This window comes from Lepisma saccharinum, chromosome 4 (assembly GCF_977018435.1).
Source record: "Lepisma saccharinum chromosome 4, izLepSacc3.1, whole genome shotgun sequence".
NCBI classification, from domain to species: domain Eukaryota; kingdom Metazoa; phylum Arthropoda; class Insecta; order Zygentoma; family Lepismatidae; genus Lepisma; species Lepisma saccharinum.
In genome coordinates, this window is record NC_139232.1 from 11901722 (window position 1) to 11923852 (window position 22131).

Below are 22131 nucleotides of genomic sequence, written 5' to 3' on the forward strand. Positions count from 1 at the left end.
AAAATCCACGCATAATTTGAGAGTATAAATTTCTCCCCATGTTGCAAGTGGAAGCGGTTTTTAAAGTTGATTATTAAGCTAGATACCATGTTTGAAAAATGTGATGAATACGTACTTACAGAATCCCATGTATCCCTCATGGAGAGACAACTTCAAATTGAAGTTACGGCTAAACAAATGGGAGTTTCGACTATTTCTAGCACAAATATCATATTCAATGGATCCTTTACCCGATCATATATTTTTTTCCGCCATCGGAAGTTTGATATCTCCAAGAAAACGAGTAAAATAATTCTATAAGCGTAATGTATTTCTCCTTGCCTCCTACAGCCATCCTGGCAGTGTTGCCAAACCTCATATGCGTAAAAGAGCTACATTTCACCAAGAGCTAAAGATGACTTTCAAGGATCTAGATTAACGAAGGCTGCATAAAGTGTCTCCTAGGGTAATTTAGGTGTCAGAGGGGTGGGGGCGCTGCTATTACCGTTATCTTTAAAGTGATGGAAATGTATTCTTAGTTTTCACCGCCTAGATTTGGCGGCATTACCCATCTCAGTAATTTTATGATGTTCACATGAAATCGAAAATAAAGGATTCCCGGATAATAATATTGACATCTTCACCTTAAACCACAGCTCTATATATAAAAATACTTGGGGAGAAAAGAGGGGTGTGGGTGACGCAGCCTATATATGAATATCACGTCACGTGCAAAATGTACACTAATGGCAAAGGTTGGTCCTTATGGGCCGGAGCCAGTGGTGGCATTATGGTGGGGTAGATGCCACAGTTCACAGTAACGAGTGCACGAAAGAGCCAGATCTGGCTCCAAAAGAGCGAAGTTGGCAACAGTGATCGACAGCTGTCCCAGCGAGAAAGACCTAGGGGAAATTGTCCCTCCTCGCCTTAACTATTATTTTTAAACGCTTCAAATGACTGGTCTGGCGAGCTTGTGAGAATGAGAGGAAAGGATATAGGAACGTTGGTTACCTGTAGAACTCGATGTGAAGATCGTCTCGATGATTTAAGATAAAAACCTCCTGAATTAAACTTCGATAACTACTTTTGCACCGATCGATAATCCGACTACAAGCCGGAGGCAACAACTATTCACGCCATAACTTTCTTAGTACAACTGCTTGTATAACTCCGAGGCAACGACTGTGTACGTGATAAATTTCTGATAACAACTGGGGCGAGAAATGTTCTCCCGAACTATTTAACTGGAATTAAAACTTTCGATCCTTAAAACCGTTGACTAAATCGCGTCCCTCGCCAACGGCGTTATTGTGGATAACGCTGATTTACTCTATTTCATATTCTTTCGGCCTAAAGCAGTATCAGCGGAGTTTTGCATCTCCACTGAAGGTCGCTGACGTGATTTGCTTTTAAGAAGCTCTTTTCCAGCGCTTTAGCGGAGCCCTTTTATGACGTTATTAGCTTATTGATTTATGACGCCCGGGGTCCTTGGTTCGAGTCACGCCCAAAACAGCGTAGCTGTACCAGCTTCTGATAGCTTTAAGGTCCACGTACACTCGCCTGACTTAGCACTCCGGCAGTTTGCTTCTTTATACAGCGTATTTACAGAAGATGAATTAAACCTGCAAGTGTATCAATATACGCTGTATAAAACGCATCTTATTACTAAATCAATTGTCCGTTCAAGCATTAGTCAATTGATTCAACTTAAAATTTATGTCTTAGCTCGGCTTATGAATAAATTGATCTTATAATAAATCTTCAAACCTTTCCTAACGTCAAATGTTGAACAGATTCTCTGAGGCCGTGGAACAGGTGAGTTCTGGTATAAGGTTATAACGCCACTTGCGTCTTCAGAGTAGAAGTGAAGATGAGAGTGACCTTAGCTCTCGTAATCTCGTAAATCTTTCCAGAACTAGCCTCGTCGATAGCTCCATAGAATCTATTCTAAATTTATCTTAAGTTTTATTTGCTTACCTGAACCTCCTTTATAAATTTAATTGTTACATTTCTCTTCTTTTCTTACAGGTAAGCTGGCTGATGAGGTTTTCTAGTTTGGTCTACAAGATTTTCCAGTTGGGTAAGAGGAATATTTAACTGTGCTAAGGTACAGTTACCGTACAGAACCGTACCGATTCCATTTTGTAGGTGATAATAAAACTAATGATATTTTATTGTGACAAAACAGAAATGCGTGTAAGTACATGGACGCACGATCATTTACGAATATATAACACAATATTTCGAGTAATTCGTATAATGAACAGATTGATTGATTTACTTTATTTTACTTCGCGTTTTGGCTAATTTGCGAAGATGGGGATGAGTGATGAAATGATGAAATTGATGAATGGACATTCTCGGAGCAATTTCGACCCACGGACTTCTGTACGTTCTAATAAGCTCAATATGAATATAAACTAAAGTACATAACCTCTAAAGAAAATAAGCACTAAAGAAACTGCACAGAGAAACTGGTTTGTTTGGAATTACCAAAACTCCGGCTGCTGTATGGCAGCTAGAGCCACCACGTAGAGTATAAGGGGGGTCTCCGGCTACTTAGAGGTGGCTGGAGACCCTTTCTCTCGTTTCGGCCGGCAATGATAGCTCGCAGTTCGGGGTGGCGGTAAAATATTCTTCTTTTCTGGTGCGAATTTCGCCCGCAAGCTTGTAGCAGGTTCTTAAAAACAGTAGGTGTCACAAATAGTCCTTTCGTGTGCACAAAGTAGAGCTACGCGATGACCAATACAAACAACCAAGGCCGAGCGGGATTCGAACCCGGGACCCTTGGCGTCGCAGCGCGATGTGCTAACCATTCAGCCACAGGGTCCTGCTTATATATATAATGAACAGAGTAACAATAATAAACTAAATTAAAGAGTATCGGAACCTTTCTTTCAAGCAAGTGTGACTTCCCGATGGCGTAGTGGTAACGTCGTCGCCTTGTAATCAAGGGGTCCCGTCCCGGGTTCGATACCCGGTGGAGGCACATAGTGGTTCGGATCCCACTTTAAACTGCAGGTTCTGTCCCGATTAGCCATCATGTGCTTAAAGACTTAAAACAACAATTCAAAATTCTTTATTTTTAAAAAAAAAGCACTGGTTAAAAGTGATATTTTGCAGTTTGGTGAGGGGAATGTTGAACTACAACCATCCCTCTTTCTTTCTCTCTTCCTCTTCTCTCTCTCTCTCTCTCTCTCTCTCTCTCTCTCTCTCTCTCTCGCTCTATCTCTCTCTCTCTCTCTCGGCAAAGGCAGTGTGGCATGCCCTTGTCCGGATTTTCTTTCTTTCTTGTCATATTTTGTGTCTTTTGATTTTTACCATTACCTCGCTTGTCTACCGACGGAATACGTAAATTGGAATTTTAGGTTGTAACAACAAGTAATGTACCATAGATAAAATATAGGGTTATTGTAAGTCACTCAGGGAAAAATCTTACCTTAAACATGATTTCCAAGACCTTCATTGCAATTCTCTCGAAGTTCCTTGCTTCAATTGGTTCTACTTGTTGAGATGAAGGGCTTACCAAGGTTGCCCTTTCTCAGGTGGAATGTGAGGTTTCCTTTGTTCCTCCGTGAAACGGATATCCGCTGAAATCAACCAGATTTGTCTCCCTTCCAGATTTTTTTCTATTATTAAAGAATGGAGTTCCTGTTCTTTTGAGAACATGATGATCCAAAGGTTACTCTGTCTTTGAAGAACTAAGGAAGGAATGATCAGTGTCGCATTCATACCACTTACCCACTTATTCTTTCCCATTCAAACTTCAATAATGACTGTGACTACAAATACTTGTTAATGTTTCATCTCGAGTTGTAAATACATTCTGATCATAAGTGAGAGCGCTAGCCCCTCCCTTTCCCCTTTTAATATGTAATTTTGGCTCTGAAGAATGAGTCGATTACATGAGCTCATTTTACTACATCGTACCAGGGGTTCAGAATTAAAGCTCCCCCACTCGGTGCTTTATGGAGAACGTGGGAAACTGAATGCTGTCAAAAAGAAAAGATGGTTCAAATTTTCACCACCAGATGGAAATGTGGCGCTCAGAATTAGATCCCTTACTCAGAGCCCACTGTAGCCAGTTCGAAGCAACGGATTCGGGTTAAACTTGGTGTATAGGTAATGGAGATCACGGAGAAGAGAATTCTGATGAAAAAAATGTTAAAATTTTGACCAGCAGGTGGAAATGTGGTGCTGATATAACAACAATCAGAAGTCGGACATGCAAAACTTTATTTTTAGTTTATGTCAGTACAGTAGTGTTCAAAATGCGTGCCGCAAACACCTAATCCTTTGTAAGTGTAACACTGCGTGATCAATGACTCGGCAGCAGGATGTTGTTCAAGTACACCACAGATACCGGCGCCGCATTTCCACCTGTTGGTGAAAATTTGAACTATTTCTTTTTTCGGCAGCATTCGCTTCTTCGTAATTTCCATGGCCTTTACACAAAGTTTCGCTGCAATCCCATGCTTCAAACGGGCTCCAGAGGGCTCTTGAGTAGGGGAACTTTAATTGTAGGCCTAAACACCTGGTATCTTGCATACGTGTATCAGGCATCGAGATGATGATAATGGCAATGCATTAGCAGCAATTAGTGTTTGCTTCACTGTTGCTGTTACGTAAATTTTGGTGATTTTTTGCAGCCCACCTACACGTAACGCTATTGGCTAACCTGCGTATTGAAGGTGATCATCGAATATGAAGGTCATCGTAGAAACACAAGTGAAATTCCGGAGTTCTCCCAGCGTACTGGAAGTGTCAGAGTGAGTTGATGTTTTCCAGCTCTCTCCGCCCACCGCAAACGTCCACTACTCTTGTACGTAGTGTTTTTTTTTTTTTTGCAGCCTTCGTGGTGGAAGGGGGAATGCTGAAGTGAATGGCTTAGTTATCGGGTGATTTACGTGCTACTTTGGTCTATGGATAAGAGGAAAATGGATTTTCGATGTTATAAAAGTCTGCCTTAAAGTGACAGTGTGTTCATGTAGTGTTTAGAACTTCCCAGCACTAATGACTCAGTTGTGGGGCGTCTTTGGAACCATTTGGGAGGCCTTGGTGCAGCGGTTTCTACCCACGTCTCTGCTCAAGTCGGTAAGCAAATGATTTTCCGGAATTGGCGTTCTTTAGTTTTATGTGAAAATGTCATCATCCTTATTATTGGTCGACACTGAGTACAAAGGCAATTGTTTTGTTCTTTATTGCTAATAGAAGAGCTCCCTCGTAGTCCAATGGTTAGAGTCCTCGCCTTAGAGCAGGGAGTAATTTGTCCGTGTGTGGGTATTGTATTCCTCTCTCTCTAGTTGCAAATATTGGTCCTTGGGCATGATATGTACAGTATCACCGTGCAAATTGTCCATCACCATGTTCGTGCACTTTATTTAACCCAATAAGAGCTTCAAGAATTAAAAGAAAACTCAAAACACGCTGTTGACAACTTCTGCGGAGACAAGTAAGTCTTTAGGGTGTCCTCAGCCATTGAGGGTTCGTATATGCTTATGTAAAAAATAAACTTAGTTACTCAGGGGGTACAGAAACGAATACAATATATATACAGGTAAGGGTAAAGTTACAGTTCCCTGTTCATGGCACCGTGCGATGAAGACACATGTAGGATATGTAGGGATAGGGTCCAACATATTTTCGATGTCGACCATTTTGGAGGTGATCTGATGAGCACCATACTGCAACCGCATGTACCCCCCCCCCCGCCGGCAACATTTGATTTGAGGCTGGGTGGGCCTTGAGCGATTTTTTTGCGGGGACAAACCGGGTTTCCCGCGTGGCAGTCAGACTAGAATGAAATCAGGCTAGAATTTCACGAGAAATGCACTGGTGAAGGTTTCTTCAACCTATCTTTAATCAGGAAAAAGTTATGACTGCATGATTGTAACAAATGTATCATTTTCCAGGTGTGAGAAAACAGTGTTATATATATATATATATCACATCACCCCTTCCCGTTTAAAAAACAAATGAGTTGAATTCAATATGGCGGACGTCCGCTTGGTACACACCAAAATGGTTCCTTTAGCCTAACCTGTTTCTATCATGACCAATTGTACCAAGCCTAACTCATTTACTTTTTATAGGGAGTGTTAAGGGACTTTTTATTCACCCACTAGGCCCTTATATATGACTTTGTCAACATATGAAGAATCACACACACACACACACACACACACACACACACACACACATATATATACAGGGAGGTTATTGCAGCATGCCACCGCTTCAGCATCGGCCGCTTGCCGGCCCAGTCATGCAACAGGTGCCGGCAAATTGCGTAACAGATAGCCCGTAACAGAAACCGCTTGTTTTGTAATGTTTCCACTTTTCACAATTACAGTTACAATTACAATTGAAATAAGCACGTACCTTGTCGCACGGATGCAGGAAAAGGTGTCCCCCCAAATACAAATATTTCCGGCACCTTATTTCTGACATCTAATCTTAGATTAGACATCGCTACTTTATCCTCAGTTGACAGAAAGGGAAGACAGCATCCCGGCGCATAAAGCAAACCGAAAGCGTAAAATGATATTTAAAAGTAATAATAATGATGATCACTAACCTCCTGTGTTATAAGAGATGTTGAAAATGACTTCCTTCAACAGCAATACAACACGTTTCTTAGGTTCAAGAGATCCTGTCTATCGTAATCCCTGACCACTTTTCTGCAAGAATTCGTTTTCACGTAATTATCGTACATAAAAACTCTATGTTCAAGACTATATTTGTTTAACGACATAAGTAATGAATGAATAACAATTAACACACAATAAAGCACTAGCACACCAACTCAATAACACAGTATAAACAAAACGCGTACTGATAAACGCGAACAGAAGTGAACATGAATGAGCGTAGACTCACTGTCTGGTAGCCGACAGTGTTGCTAACCATTTTTCGGCAATGTCCCTACAGACGTAGTCAAAATGTCCCTACAACTGACCAAATGTCCCTACGCCAAGTAAAGTGACTAAAAAAAAAACACCTCATGAGCATGCAAACAGAAGATAAAATATACACATTTACTTACCAAATCTTTCTGCTCGGTGCTTCCACAATTAATGAAGGAGCGAATTTACAATACAGGACCTCTCCCCGATTTTTTGTAATATTTCGCATACTCACTAATTGAGGCCTCCTAATCACGAATTTGAAGTTAAAATTTGGGGGGTCACGTGTAGAAATTGCAAAATAAGTGACATTGAGTGGTCCGCGATCGGCACGATTGCTTATTATTTACCGGAAGATTTTGTGTTTCCAATACTTAAAAAACGAAATATACATTCCTGATATTACTACGACCCCAAATTTTAACTATGTTTGCCTATCCTAACCTAACCTAACCGTACCTGAATGGTTCGTGGGGCTATCCGTCAATGGTTTGTTGGGCTACCCGTGCATGTTTTTTTCGAGCCCAAATTTTAACTATGTTTGCCTAACCTAACTTAACCTAAACTTACCGAGAATGGTCAGTGGGGCTATTCCTGAATGGTTTTGCGGTAATTGTGATTACGAACCGATAAAAAATATTATTTTCGTAGCACTTTAACGGCAAACGTTCATCATCGAAGGCCATTTTCGTATCCTGCAATTTTATGATTGATGTACTGTTGCCAAATTTACCTGTAATCAAATCAGTTCTTCTACATCGTGATTGTCGCTGTCACATGTAAGCACGTTCTTTGGGCAATATACTGAAATCCATAAGTTTATTAATTAGCCCACAGCCATCCTCCTGCACACTCCACCTAACAATCTGTACAACATTAACAACTTTTTTACTGTTCTCTTCCGCCATTCTTACACGATCCATGCTCTCCAAGTATGAAATCAACAGTGTGGCAACGCTGTAGACAGCGTAAGTAATTTTAATTTGTTCATATCAACAAATATGGCTACCATACTTGTATACGGAGAATCATTGCGAGAATTGAAAAGCTTATTTTACAACTTCTACACGTTAATGAACATTTTTTCCCCCTCACCCCAACATGTTAACTTGAGATAAATAATCACGAATAATTATTTCGTGAGTATAAGACGTAGCATAGAAATTACAGAAGGGTCCGGTATTGTAAATTCTTGCCTTAATGAATAATAGGGGTGTGCTGGACAGAATTTTTTGGGTCGGGACGGGATCGGGACGGTAATTTTTTTAAATCCCGACATTCGGGACTGAAAAATTTGCAATTTCCCGACCAAGTCGGAAAATTTTCTGGACGGGAAATGTTCGAAATTTCCCGAAGCACTGGAAATCTCGAATTTTACAAGTCATTTTCACTTTAAGTGATTGTTTTTGCATTTCTAGAATAAAAACTTACAACTTTCGATAAGTTCCAGAAACTTACAAGGCAGAAAACGTCGAGAATTAACGACTTTTTAAAGTAAAGAATCCAGCACACCCCTAATGAATAACGTTGAGTCGTTTACTGTTGATTATGTTATTTGAAGTCATACATGCTGCTGCTGTGAAGAGATAGATGTTGGTTGGTGATGCTGTATTTCCTGCATTCTTTAACAATTTTGGTCCCATTTTATTTCCCTTTTTTGTTTTTGTATCACTTAACATTGAAAATATTCTTTCCGTTTCCGCGTTAGAATGCGGCAATGTTAGCACTATTTTCGCGAGAGTGGAAATGTTTTCAAAAAGGAACTTGCCTTGAAAGTTTTTGGTAACCGATAACATGTTCCAAAATTCTGATGGAGATCTGTTAGTTAGTTCTTTTTTCTCCTCCTCGCTAAAGTATCCAGATAAACTAATTCATAAAATGTAATTTACCAAGATTGAAAAAAGTACCTACGTTTTCCCTCATTTGGCAAAATCTGTCCCTACGTTCCTACGCGGGCGAAATTTAGTGAAAAGTCCCTATGCGTAGGGACATGTCCCTACGGTTGGCATCACTGCCGACACGTGCAGTATGAAGCGCCATCTCGCGGCTGGCAACTCACCCAACCCCCGATAAGCTGCAGGCGCTGTCGCGACAACTGAGAATAAAGTAGCGATGACTAATCTAAGATTAGACGTCAGAAATAAGGTGCCAGAAATATTTGTATTTGGGAGGACACCTTTTCCTGCATCCGTGCGACAAGGTACGTGCTTATTTCAATTGTAATTGTAACTGTAATTGTGAAAAGTGGAAACATTACAAAACAAGCGGTTTCTGTTACGGGCCATCTGTTACGCAATTTGCCGGCACCTGTTGCATGACTGGGCCGGCAAGCGGCCGATGCTGAAGCGGTGGCATGCTGCAATAACCTCCCTGTATATACATTATATATGTGTGGTGGGTGTAAAGGTAGGGAGGGTAATATTTTGCGGGTTGGGGGTTGTGAAGATCCGGCACTGCTTCTGAGCAAGACTCTCGCATATTGCAGAGGTCTACGAAATGCTAATGAATCGTAACTTTCTTCAATTTACACGGGCAAGGAATTCACACATGCTGCTGGTTCATTGAACGAAGAACACCCACCTATACAAGAAAGCTTACGTTAAGCCTTTGAAAACCCAACACAATGTGGCCAGCGAAAACGAACAAGCAAGCAGAAAGTGCAAGACAATGCAATGTGTGGATAGTAGGCGAACTTGTTAGTCTACCATACGTTCATTGTTTGTCTGTAAATAACACCACAGCAATTGGCATCGAATTTGTGTTTGAAGTGGAGGAAGAGTTGTCCTGTCGTTCTCTCGTCCATGAACAAGAAACAAGTTCTCTTTCAGGCGACCTGCCCGACTGGAACTCTCAAAGACTTGGTAGTTTGTGAGGATGATGCTAAAAGCTCAGAAGTAACCTGAGAATGGAAGAGAAACAAAAGAATTAGCTGCGAATCATAAAACCAAAAGCATAACCTAGGAAGGAAAGGGAAGGACATTTAGTGCTGGCCCCTATGCTCGTTATTCAGTAGAACTGAAAGCCGCGTGTCGTTGACCCCGCAGAGTCCAACTTTAGGATAGATAGGGGAAATGTGATCACTCGATTAAAAAAAAAACTCTATTTATGGGATATCAGTGCCTTTATTACAATTGAAATTATATGCATACAAACAAGCAAACCTTCAGCTACTAGACTAATACAGAAATTAGTTTCATTTCGTAATATTTACCCAGATATTATAACTTTAATGCAAGTGAAGCATTGATCCGATTTCCCCCACTTCAGCGGGGTAAATCGGATCAGCTGTGGGGTAAATTGAATCACACAGATTTTGATAAACAAATACCACAAATAAACTGCTTTTTACCAGAGGGTTTTACACAGCGTTCATGGAACCACTTTTTACAAGCCTGGCACTATATCCAATCTCCAGCCTGGTGACTTTTTTCATGGTAGTGCGAAATATGGCAGAATCCACACCTCCACGCTTCGTTGTTCGCACTTTTTCATGCGAGATTTCCTGCTTGCTTAACAACATTACTCGCAGGAAAATTTTCAGGCGCTGAAGTAGTTCTTTGAAGGGATGTAAATGGGACAACAAACACGCCTCAAGCTTTCCGTATTAAGTTTTGTCCTTCTCCCAACAGCAGTGACATCTTCCATAGCAACAACTGACCAGGAACTATAAGGACCATGAGAAGTTTTCCGAATGTAGTTTCGATGCATCTGAAACAAAACGTATAGCCTACATTAAAGCATACACAAACACGTACACATGTGATGTGTTACAAATTAGGCTGCTGATGATCATAGATAGTCAGACTGATTTATGAAAATATAAATATAGCCTACTGAATCCCTCCAGTTATTTCAATGCGATCAAACACAGGAAAATTTGAATGATCCGATTTACCCCGAAATACACCTTATTAAAAACATTCATTTTGTTTGCACTAATTTATGTGCTTTGTTTAAAATTATCACATATGGTGGGGTATGCTTAATTCAGTGAAATATTACAACTGAAAATAAAATATACTTAACAAGCAATGAAAAGAAACTTATTCCACGACAATGAAAACTTACATTTGTTGCTTTTTGGTCGTCACAAAAATGCACTACTTCAAACAATGTAATCTGGAACTCTTCTGGCGCCAAACAAACAATGAGTTCTGGCAATTCCCATTTCTTCTGAGATGTGGCAGCACAATACACACAGCAATAACGCACAGACTTCAGTTCTTGTGTCTGCAAGACTGGGTTGTTTTCGGCCGATCCAATTTCTCCCTACCTACCCTATTTTAGAATTGTACATACTACAGGTACGTAGATAAAATATGTTTTCGCTCTAGTTAAATTAATTTTTCTCAAAAAATTTAAGTTTGAAAACAGGAATTAATCCAAAATTTTCAAGTTTGCGAAGCCATGTAAACTTCAATTTATTCCCTCCCCCAAATAATACATGTAAATTTGAGGCGTGTTGCCCACAAATTTGAAATGTTCGAGGGTGTGGATGAATGATGCTTTGAAACAATCTGAAAAATAAAAGTTGCAATAGTAAACTGTTGTTTGAAGATGCAATACATTTAAAGTTGCAACGCACCAGGAATTTCCAGGACACCACAAACTCTAAAAAACAGGCATCAAAAACACATTTGTATCACCCCAAATGAGAAAAGTTCCTGCGCAATTATAGCAAGCTGCATCGAGACTACATTTGGAATTCAAGATCAGTGGCGGCGGTTTTTGCCACTTTTGACCCCTCACAATGCTAAACCTTATCTACCAGGGAAAGTAAACTGTTCTTGTCCCCCTCCTTCAATTTTGGCACCTTGCCCCCTAGTTATGGAACCCAATAACCGCCACTGTTCAAGATTGAAAGAGTAGAATAGAATAGAATTTATTTCAAGTATGAGCCTTTACAGCTGTGCATACCATACAACGATGAAAAATTTTTAGTGCAATTTTCCTATACGCCCTTCCTCCTCTGTCTACTTCCTCATCCACACTGCTTGGTAGTTCACATACGCTTTTTCATTTCAAATCTTTTACTACACGTGCACTGTTACCTGAGAGATTCCTAAATTTTCTCACATTTATTTATTTATTTAGTACCCCACCCTTTTACACGTGTTCGCTATCCCCACTGAGCTTCTTTGCTCTCTTTGCCCAGGCATAGTGTAGGAAAGTTCCCAGATTCCTTATTTGCGCCTTCCTCTCGGTCTCTCCCTCCTAATAACGGTTGTTATTATATTCTCAATGTTAGCTTCATTTACTTCCCTGTCAATGGTAACGATGTGGTGGATCAACAAACACAAACAATGTAGCGTAATTGTTATAAGGAAACAAATATTGTCTTTGTTTCGTGTGTGAAAGCCTAGTTTTCTTCTTTCGGAAGAAGTATTGCTCAACCAGTAACTGAAACGTTTCCTCGCTCCTTTCTTTTTATTCTGGTTCATGAACTTCAGAAGAAACGCCGAACATGGACACTATAGTCGCCCATGTACACATTTCAGAACTGCTTATTCGTTTTACTTGAAAGCAGGGGTGGCCAGATTTCAAAGTGTCCAATATCTATTTAGGATAATCCGGATATGCGGATTATCCGAATATAAGAAAGATATCAGGATAATCTGAATATAGGATATCCGGAAAATCCGGATCCAAAATTATCCGATGTCCGGATAAGATTTATCCGGATTTGGCCATCCCATCTTGAAATGTGTGGCTACGTAAAGGGTGTCCCAATAAAAGCGACGGATTTAATATGCTTAAGAAAATACTGGATATTTACAAAATGGCAAATATTTTTACATCATTACAACGGGTAAATGTTCCGATTTAAGAATGAAATTTTTTTTGGACTCGCAATAACACTGTCACGCACAATAACAATGTTCTCAACAGACCGGCTAGATTGAGAGCGTGATGTTTTAATGTCTGCTGTCGAACCTGTTTTTTCAAATTTCTTGATCAACTTGCGAACTTACTCTCACTAGGTGCACTTTCACGTCCAAGGATTGCACAAAGCTTCCTTACAGTCTCTGCACTCGCCATTCTTGTAATGAGTGTTCACTATCAAAACTCGTTGTTCCTTTGTGTAACCCTCCATGTCAATTAAGCTGCAACAATCACTGATAAAGGTATTGTTAGAACATGTTGCGTAAATCAAACTTGGCATCCTTAAATCGGAGCATTTACCCGCTGTAATGATGTAAAAATATTTGCCGTTCTTCTTTAAAATAGTGTTCTATTCAGCATATTAAATCCGTCGCTTTTATTGGCTTGAACATACCAATCTAGCCATTCACTATAGCGTACGCAGGATTTTTCCTCAAGGGGTTGCAATTATAAAGGTAGATATTACGTAGCCGCGTTCTAGGAGGTGGGCATCACGTACTACAATATATATCGCAATTACCATTTTTAACATTCGTTATAGAACTTGTTCAAAGTTAAAAATGGGGTAATTCCAAAGGCAGTTTGCATTTACCACTTTGATTGGTCCCGAGATGTTTACTGCTTTCATCTGGAAATTTTGATTTTCTCAATTTTGGGAGGAGCTGTGGCCCCATCAGCTCTCCCCGAATATCCCATTGCACCTATTTAAGTCTTGCTTACTAGGTATAATTAAGGAACCTCGAGTTGGTTTTTGGTGGGAAGGAACACAAACTTGTTGGTGTCCCACTGGTACACAAAGTGGACGTAAAGAGCAAACTTAGACGTTTTATAACAAAATCCCGGAGCAGCAATTTACTAAAGAGAAGGGAGTAGCTATTGTTGGATTTTAAGACGAGTTCAGGAGAAATTTGTGTATGGAGGATCATTTAGTTAAGTTATCGATATTATTCGGTACCAGCGAGATGTCATGGACAAGATGGAGCAGTTAACGATATCAATATTTGTCAATCCATGGATAGGTTGATGTTACACATAGAATTATAAGCTATATGCTTGCGTTTAACATAACTATTTATGTATTTATGCGCTGAAATAATGAAAATATGCATTTATAAAACAAAAATATGACAAAGGAGGGAAAATCTGTCTTACCTATACAAGCTTGCATTGCAGTGGGTGGTGAATATCATCCTTGTCAGTTGTGAAAGATGAGGATTGTCCCGGAACAATGAAAAGGAGCGTTCCACATCACAGGTTGTCAACTTTGCATAATTAAACGAAGCCAGTTGTTTCACTATGAATCCCTCTGGAAGCGATGCAGAAGTGTCACCGTTCAAAGCAGCAGCTACAGTACGCATAGTGTGGTACCATGGTATCCTTCAAATAGGGAACGAGCTTTTTGTACGTTGGTGTCGGTCTTCTTCCTGCCTACCTTTCCGAGTGGTTCGAGGACATTGCCAACCTCATGTACTGCATCAGTCAAAGGGGAATCAGATATTACTAAAGTTTGATTGATTGGGTTGGTGTTTTAAGTCCACTTATGCACAGTAAGGCTAATCGGTACTAGACCTACAGTTTAAAGTGGGTTCCGAACCAATGTGTGCCACCACCGGGTATCGAACCCGGGAATCCTTGATTACAAGGCGACGGCGAGGTTTCTAAAGTGTTGATTACCTTTATCAGAAATGTAAAATTTATTATTTAAAAAGGGAAACTATGTACTAAACATGCTCTATCGTTGAAATATTTGATTTTATGTAAAACACTGAAACTGTCAAGAGGTCCCCGAAACACAGGATCGGTGAACATACAAATTCTCAAGAGATCTGATAAGCGTTTTAAAAAATATGTAAACACATAGAAATCCGTGTCCTAGCCAGGGGCGGCGCCAGAAATTTTCGACCGGGTGGGCAGAAGCTCCATAGTGATAGATTAGGGTGGGCAGTATAAATGTAAGACCATGTATGTGTACGTAAGACGTATGTATCCCCCTCTCTCTTACACTCCCGATTTTCCTCTTACATCTTTTCCCTTTCCTTCTTTTCCTCTTTATTCTTTTCTAATCTATTCTCGCATCTTGTTCCATTTCCTTTCGTCTTGTCTCTGATGGACACAATTATTTCAAGGAAGTGTTTACACATGCGCAGCCATACCCCAGCCATACATTCTAATCACATTCTTTCATGCATGTTAATACAGTGAAATAAATGTGAATTACTTTTAAGCTTGTGTTGCAAATACAAGGCACATACTTGATTTTATGTATTCGGCGACAATGATAGAAAGTGCGATGGTAGACAATCGTGAAGTTTCTCGTAATTTAAATGCATGTTCTTGAGCATAGTATTTTCATCGTATTAGTTTTTGACTGAAAGAGTTTTCTTACTCCTTGGGGGTTACTTTTCTTAGCTTACAAGGTTTGTACAACTGACAAATCTATCTGAATGTTTGTAGTAGCAGCGATTGGGTGCCAACATTTGAGGGGCAAGGACAATATACGCAGGGGAGCCCATCCCCCCCCCCCAAGTCCAATGGCGCATCCCCACAAAAATCATGTCCAAGTCATCCGCCGCCCCCCCCCCCAATTATATCATATCCACCCTGAAACTATATCGTAATCTCTACACCGAAAGTAACTTTTTCCTTAGCTTTTTGTTACAAATGATGCACCTGCTTTAAAATAAGCAGTATACCAACACTAAGCACTATATTTTAAGAAGTGATGTTACTCATGAATATGGAGAATATCGCTCATGTCTTGTAATGCAGGTATAGCATAAAAATTCACATCCACCGCAGTAAAGCGTCAAACACGCATTGTTGTAACAAACACATTATTGCGAGCGAAGCAAGCAAGAACATTTTTACATCAATTTCTTTGCAGGCTTTCAAGAATATTAATTTAACGGGGTGTCAATACTTTCTTAGGATCCCGGGATATTTAGTCTTTTCCAGCTTCTGTTTTGGCACGTTCGTATTCGAAAACGTGTGGATACCATATCGCTAAATACAGTCTCCAAAATTTAATGTTCAAACTCTCTCTTCACTACAGAAATCCCTTGACATTCTAAGATTTAACACTTTATCAAGAGCTTCCTATCTCCCCCTTTAAATTCAATACTCAATCCTACCACAAAAATGTCCATGCCAATTTTAGACTTACTGTTGATATTGAAGACTGGATATTGCCTCCTCCAAAAAAATAATTCTCAGTCTCCACATCAGAATTTCTGCAACATTCTAAGACAATAGAATTGGATAGAGTGAGATTATTTTCGTAACAGCTCTGGCCGTTCTACGCTTGCACCTTAGGAGCGAGTCGTAACTCCCGACGCCTCCCATCAAGAAGTGAACTGCTGACGTCATCTCTACTCTGCGCCTATAGCTAACTATATTGCTCACTCTGTACACTGCTCGTAGGCTCGCTGGCTAGACTCTCGCAGTCAGTTGGAGATGTTCCGAATGCACTCAGACTCTACTTTAATGCTCAATGCCCCTCTAACTAAAATACCCGCCATAATCTAAGACTTAGAGTTGAATACTGTCCCCGCCAACGTTTAATTCAGAATTCCCCCCAGAACCCACGTGTCAATTAAGGCCTAATATACAAGAGTTGGATATTTATCCCCCCCACACCTTCACCTTCAATATAGACCTTAAACGCTTTGTTTTCTCCATCTAATGGATTAAATAGGTTGAATTTAAGGTGTAAAATTTTTACCTGTATTTTGGAAAGATATATAAATGTTCAATTTTACATTATTTGAAGGGAAAAGATCTCCCAAAGAATCTCGATGGCGCAGCCTGCGCCATAATCCTCCCTGTGGGCACCCCTAAATATACGTTTTCTTGGTAGAAAAGGTTAAGCATAAAGAGGCCATAGTGCAGGGGCAAAAAGTGGCAAAATGTGGCTGAGGAACTGCATCCCCCACTTCCCGCTCCTCCTAATCGCCGCCACTGAATGTTTGGATTAAAATGAACGTCTTATTAGGAATGATTTAAAACACACACGGAAAACAAATTATTTGTTCATTGTCCATTAAGTATCCCTAGGCTAATGAAAGGCTATTTTGACAAAATATCACTCGTCATAAGTAATAAACAAGTAAGATTGAGAAATCTGTTCAGAATTTAAGAGATTATTAGCTAAGTTGTTATTCGTTTTCTGAAGAACTGTCATATTACTAATGCGGGAGAAGCAATACACTTATGGTTACATGAACATACTTTTTGAGGTAACAAAATGATTTAGGACACAAGGAATTCATCGGAATTGATCATCGTACCAGTAATACTTCATCTATTTTTCATTGGGTTGTATGGCGTGACCATTTCGAACACACTAGAATGTCAACCTCTATCCTGTGCAGCATACCCTGGAAACTTTATCCTTTCAGGGCAACGAGTCCCTGGCGCCTGGAACCACTGTCAAAGTAATAATTTATGAGGGTTTGTATTTTGAGTGTCAGCGTGTGTTTGTTTTCGCCCTTTCGTTACTTTCATCTAATCACCATTGAACCTTATAACGTCGTCATTATTAAAATTAGCAGAAAAATGACTTACAATAAAACAAATCAACCACGACTTACTCTTCCAAAAATGGAGTTTCATTAGTTCATACCTCTTAGAAAGTTGAGGTGGTAGTTTCAATCGCACAGCGTTTCATTAGTGGCTCAAGGCAGCTAATTCCGTGAACAATGACGTTGTTTTCCGAAAGTCTCAAATATTTGTCTCAGGCAATCATCCTCTTAAAATAGACACATCTTCTGTGGTGATAAAATGCCACGTTTGGTGCGAGTTCTTTCTGTATATTTTTCCCCCCAATGGCATAACGCTGTCGCATTATAATGAAGAGGTCCGACTCCCCCCTCCTCTGGTAGAAGCACAATGCACACGGTTCGGACTACACGTTAAACTGTAGGTTTAGTCCCGATTAGCCTATCTGATCATAAAAGTGGGCTTAGAAACAAACTAACAAAATCGTCTTCTATATACTTCGTGACATAACTTTTTCTCTTTACTTCAGCTGCATCTACAGATTCTGTTGACATTTTCGGCTGATTCATGTGACAAAATTTATGTGGGGAACGAGGATTTCTAAATAGGATAAGCCACTCATTAGCAATTGAATCATTCTGTAGCTTTTTCCAAATATAACTGATTTTTTAAAATTTATTCAGTTCGGTATTGTATTGATTGTTGTGATTCCTTCTTATTAGTAGAACGAATATAAAGTTGATATTTCGCAAACGATATTGATATTTGAAGATGACAGGCATATAAAAATTGTAATAAAAAAAAGGGACACTTCTGGAATTTCAATGCAGAGCTAATTAAAATTATATTGTACTCTATAGCAGGCATGTCCAACTTCAATCAAGCAGTGATCTACTTTTTATTGTCACAACAGACAGTGAGCTACTATTAATTGTTAATCTTTGCAAAAATTTGTACCTACTCAGCCATTATACATTATAGAAATTGAATTCAAATAACGTTTATTCGTATAATTACAATAGATAACTGCGATCGAACAACAAACGCCCCGCGATCGACCGGTCAATCGCGATCGACGCGTTTGACATGCCTGCTCTATAGCATACTTAAACCCGAAGGTTTATGGCTGCAGCAACACAAGCCTTCCATCTGTCCCTATCCTGGACAAGATCAATCCAATCTTTCCTATCCTTACCGATTTATTTTAGGTCCATCTCAACGTTATCCCTCCATCCTCGTCTTAGCCTTCCTACTGGTCCCTTACCATCAGGTTTCCCAACAAGAATCCTGTAAACTATTCTTTCCTCTGCCATTCGTGTCACATGGCCTGGCCATCTAACAGTCTACTTGATTAAATTATTCTAATATTAATTAAAAAGTCGAAATAAATTATTGTGTTGCTGGTGGAAGTAATGGTAAGATGATGTTTAGATTTGTTTATTTGGAGATTATTTTAACCATAGCCAGGCCGGAATATATATACGTAGTGGAGGCCCGGAGCTGCAGTCCTCAAGTTTACCCTGAATTCTCATCTAATCTTAATCATACCCTGCATAATTTTGAGCCTCCTAAGCCTACTAGCTGCTTTTAAACATGGAAGTATTAATTTGATCACAGTTTTTGTTTCAACAATGACAAAAGGGGCTTTTTATGGGTTGATAATATGTGAACATTTCCAGCATAGATAATATTCACAAGTAAAATGTACATGTTATGAACACCAGGTTACACTTAAATATTTAATCATTCATATATCCCCGAGTATATGTACTTATTGAATTTGGTTGGGTGGGCAATCGGGTGGGCACAGGAATTTTTGGGTGGGCGCTTGCCCACCCGTGCCCACCCCTGTCGCCGTCCCTGGTCCTAGCCATCACACCTCGATGGTCCAAGAGTGATTATTTCCCCAATGAAGGTTTCGGAATCGAGTCCTGTCCCTTGTAATCATGTATCTTCTGAGAGTTCCGTCATTAATTTCATGGTTTTATTTAACCTTCCCAACGATGTGTCATCTATGTTGGGAGACCATGACAGTGTTTTAGCCAATGTTTTTAGCTTTCCGAGACGAGCTGGCCTCTTCCATTGTTTCTGCTGTACTTTTTAAACTATCCTTACCTTTTTAATGTGTTGTGTTTGTCCTATGCATGTCTTTATACAACCTGGATTTTTGACCTTTTTTTACTCTCTCACACATGCAATCACGCGTGCCTAACACACGATACGTGTAAAAGGCAAATAAGTACCGCCATAAGTACAGTAAAACCTAGTTAATCCGGACTAATGTGGGGGATAAGTTGACCGGTTTAACGAAAGTCCGGATTAACTGAAATAACCTAAAAGAACAGTAGAAAGTGCATTAAAACACCGTTTACAGCAACAAAACACGTTTATTATGGTGTATTTAGAGGGCACAGGCCTAAATATACTATGCAGTACAGTACAAAGTCTGCGGGAAACAGAATTTCATCAGTGGTTGACTGCCTTTTCTTTGGGAAGTTCTAGGCCTTCCCGATGGCGCAGTGGTAGTAGCGTCGTCGCCTTGTAATCAAGGGGTCCCGGGTTCAATACCCGGTGGAGGCACATAGTGGTTCGGATTCCACTTTAAACTGTTCGGATTAACGAGGTTTCCTGTTACCATATCTGAAATTGCCATTCGATTTTGATTGACGTGGGAAATATTCCTGTGCAGAAACTGAATCTTACAATAGGGGAAGAGAAGGAGATTCGTCCCACGTGAAATTGCCGCCTTTAATTGTGACACGTGTCTTACTAGAAAGTGTTGCTTTACGGTTCGTGGCTACAACTCAGTTAAGTTTTTAATTGTCCGCACAGCTGGAGACGGATTAACTGCTGTTGTCTCCGCGAAATGGATTCGAAGAATGGAAACCTTTTCAGTCTCGTCTTTTCTATGTACAATTTGTTTTCACTATGGACTATTGGCCAATAAATTACCAAAAATGCCCCCAAAACAATGCATTTATGATTTAAAAGTCTTTAATTTTTTTCCTTGTGTTAAATATGCTAGAGTGAAATAAGTTGGCCAATCATAATAATTTATGTCATCAAATGTAAAATAATGATCGCGACAGGTCATACTTGTTACTTGAAAATTTCACGAATCGAACGCAGGTTGTGAAGCGGTGAAATGTTACTGTTGATTGGCTCGTTCCCAAGGGTCGCGTGACGCTTCTTTCTGAAAGCACCCTTAGTAAGGTTTGAAATCTAAGCGACGCTTGTCGCTCGGAATCGAACCCCAAGCGATAAATGCAACCTTTCGAACCAAAACGCGACGACAAGCTACACGTGCCGCTCGAACTGAACTGGGCCGTATTCTCAATACCGTGCATCATCTTGCTTCGTTCTGTTATTCGCGCATGAGCGGTGAATGTTTTGCTTTAGACCATGTGTTGCCGAATGTTTTCGCTGCGGCGGCAAAGTAAATAGTAGGCCTATCCAAAACTTGCAATGCTGTGTTAATCTGGTTTGGTTGCTTGCTTTACGTTAAAAAATGAACATATAAAATGTCTCTAAATTTAAAAAATATATGTAAAAAGTACTAAATAAGCACATATTTGGAACAATCATATCATTAATTAAATTTCAATGTAAACATAGCGCCCTTGTAAGCCAACGACGGCGCCGCTGCGCACATTTTGGGAACAACTACTTTAGAATGAAGGGGCCCGTGTCGCTTGTCGCTTCGGGGTGAAAACTCTAAGGTTTCTCATGATATTCACAATCATCGTCACAATTGCATTGTATTTTTATCACGAAATTTGCCATTTACAATTTGACAGGGTGGTGCAGCGGCGTCGGCAGAGGGGGTCGAACGGGTCCGTCGGCCACTCCAGGAAATTGTCATCCTTCATTTAGTTACAAAAAAGTAGAAAATTTATTTTTATTGTTAATAGCATAAATAATGTTCATTTAGTTAGTATTCGAGCAGAATCAATGCAAAAACTGGTAAAATACCGGTTATATTTTTGTATTTAATCCAATAAATATATGGTTCCACTTTATAGTTTTAACACCATTAAGCCTTGTTTCCATGATTATCAAAAATATAAATATGCTGACCAAGGCAGTAATTTATTTTATTAAAAACATAAACTAAACGTAACGTTTCAACCTTCTAGCAAGGTCTTCATCAGACTTTTGTACTTGATACAGAGTCTGATGAAGACCTTGCTAGAAGGTTGAAACGTTATAGTTTATGTTTTTAATAAAATAAATTACTGCCTTGGTCAGCATATTTATATTTTTATAGTTTTATGTAAGAGGTCACACAACATAAAGGTTAGGGGAAAAAAATTCTTGAATGGTGTGTAAAGGTAATAAGAAAATACAAGAACTATCAAAGGCAGAACACATAGTGAAAAAAGGTTGTGCTGGATTCACTCATCTGATGGTATGGTATGCGTTGGTGTCTTAAGTCCACCTTGGTCGAACCCAGGACCCCTTGATTACAAGGCGACGACGCTAACACTGCGCCATCGAGGAAGCCTCACTCATCTGATGGACCAAGTAGCATAGTAATAATAATAATAATAATAATAATAATAATAATAAAATTGGTTTACTTTTATTAGTTCACAAGTTATTGTAAAATAAAATAATAGTCGAGCCTGGGGATTCCAGCATATTGGAATGAATGAATTGGTGTTTTAAGTCCACTTTATGCACAGTAAGGCTAATCGGGACTGGAGCTACAGTTTAAAGTGGGATCCAAACCATTATGTGCCTCCACCGAATTTCGAACCCGGGACCCCTTGATTACAAGGCAACAACTGCGCCATCTGGTAGGTTCACCAGCATGTTAAAGAATGTGTTTTTTTATATGTATTGTTTTAATTGTGCAATGCGTTTT

The 22131-nt window shown here is 39.7% G+C and overlaps 1 protein-coding gene across 2 annotated transcripts in view; it reads left to right on the forward strand.

The window, feature by feature from the left end:
- Positions 1–22131, forward strand: part of baz (par-3 family cell polarity regulator) — a 459446-nt gene that overhangs the window by 170505 nt on the left and 266810 nt on the right. Inside the window, exon 1 of one of the 2 annotated variants that reach the window (XM_083120316.1) lies at positions 4929–5073. The exons of the other annotated variant lie outside the window; for it this stretch is intronic. Coding sequence (XP_082976442.1) covers positions 4993–5073 — 81 coding nt within the window. The 5' untranslated portion in view covers positions 4929–4992. Of the gene's footprint in view, positions 1–4928; positions 5074–22131 lie in introns of those variants that run through there. 2 annotated transcript variants of the gene reach the window in all.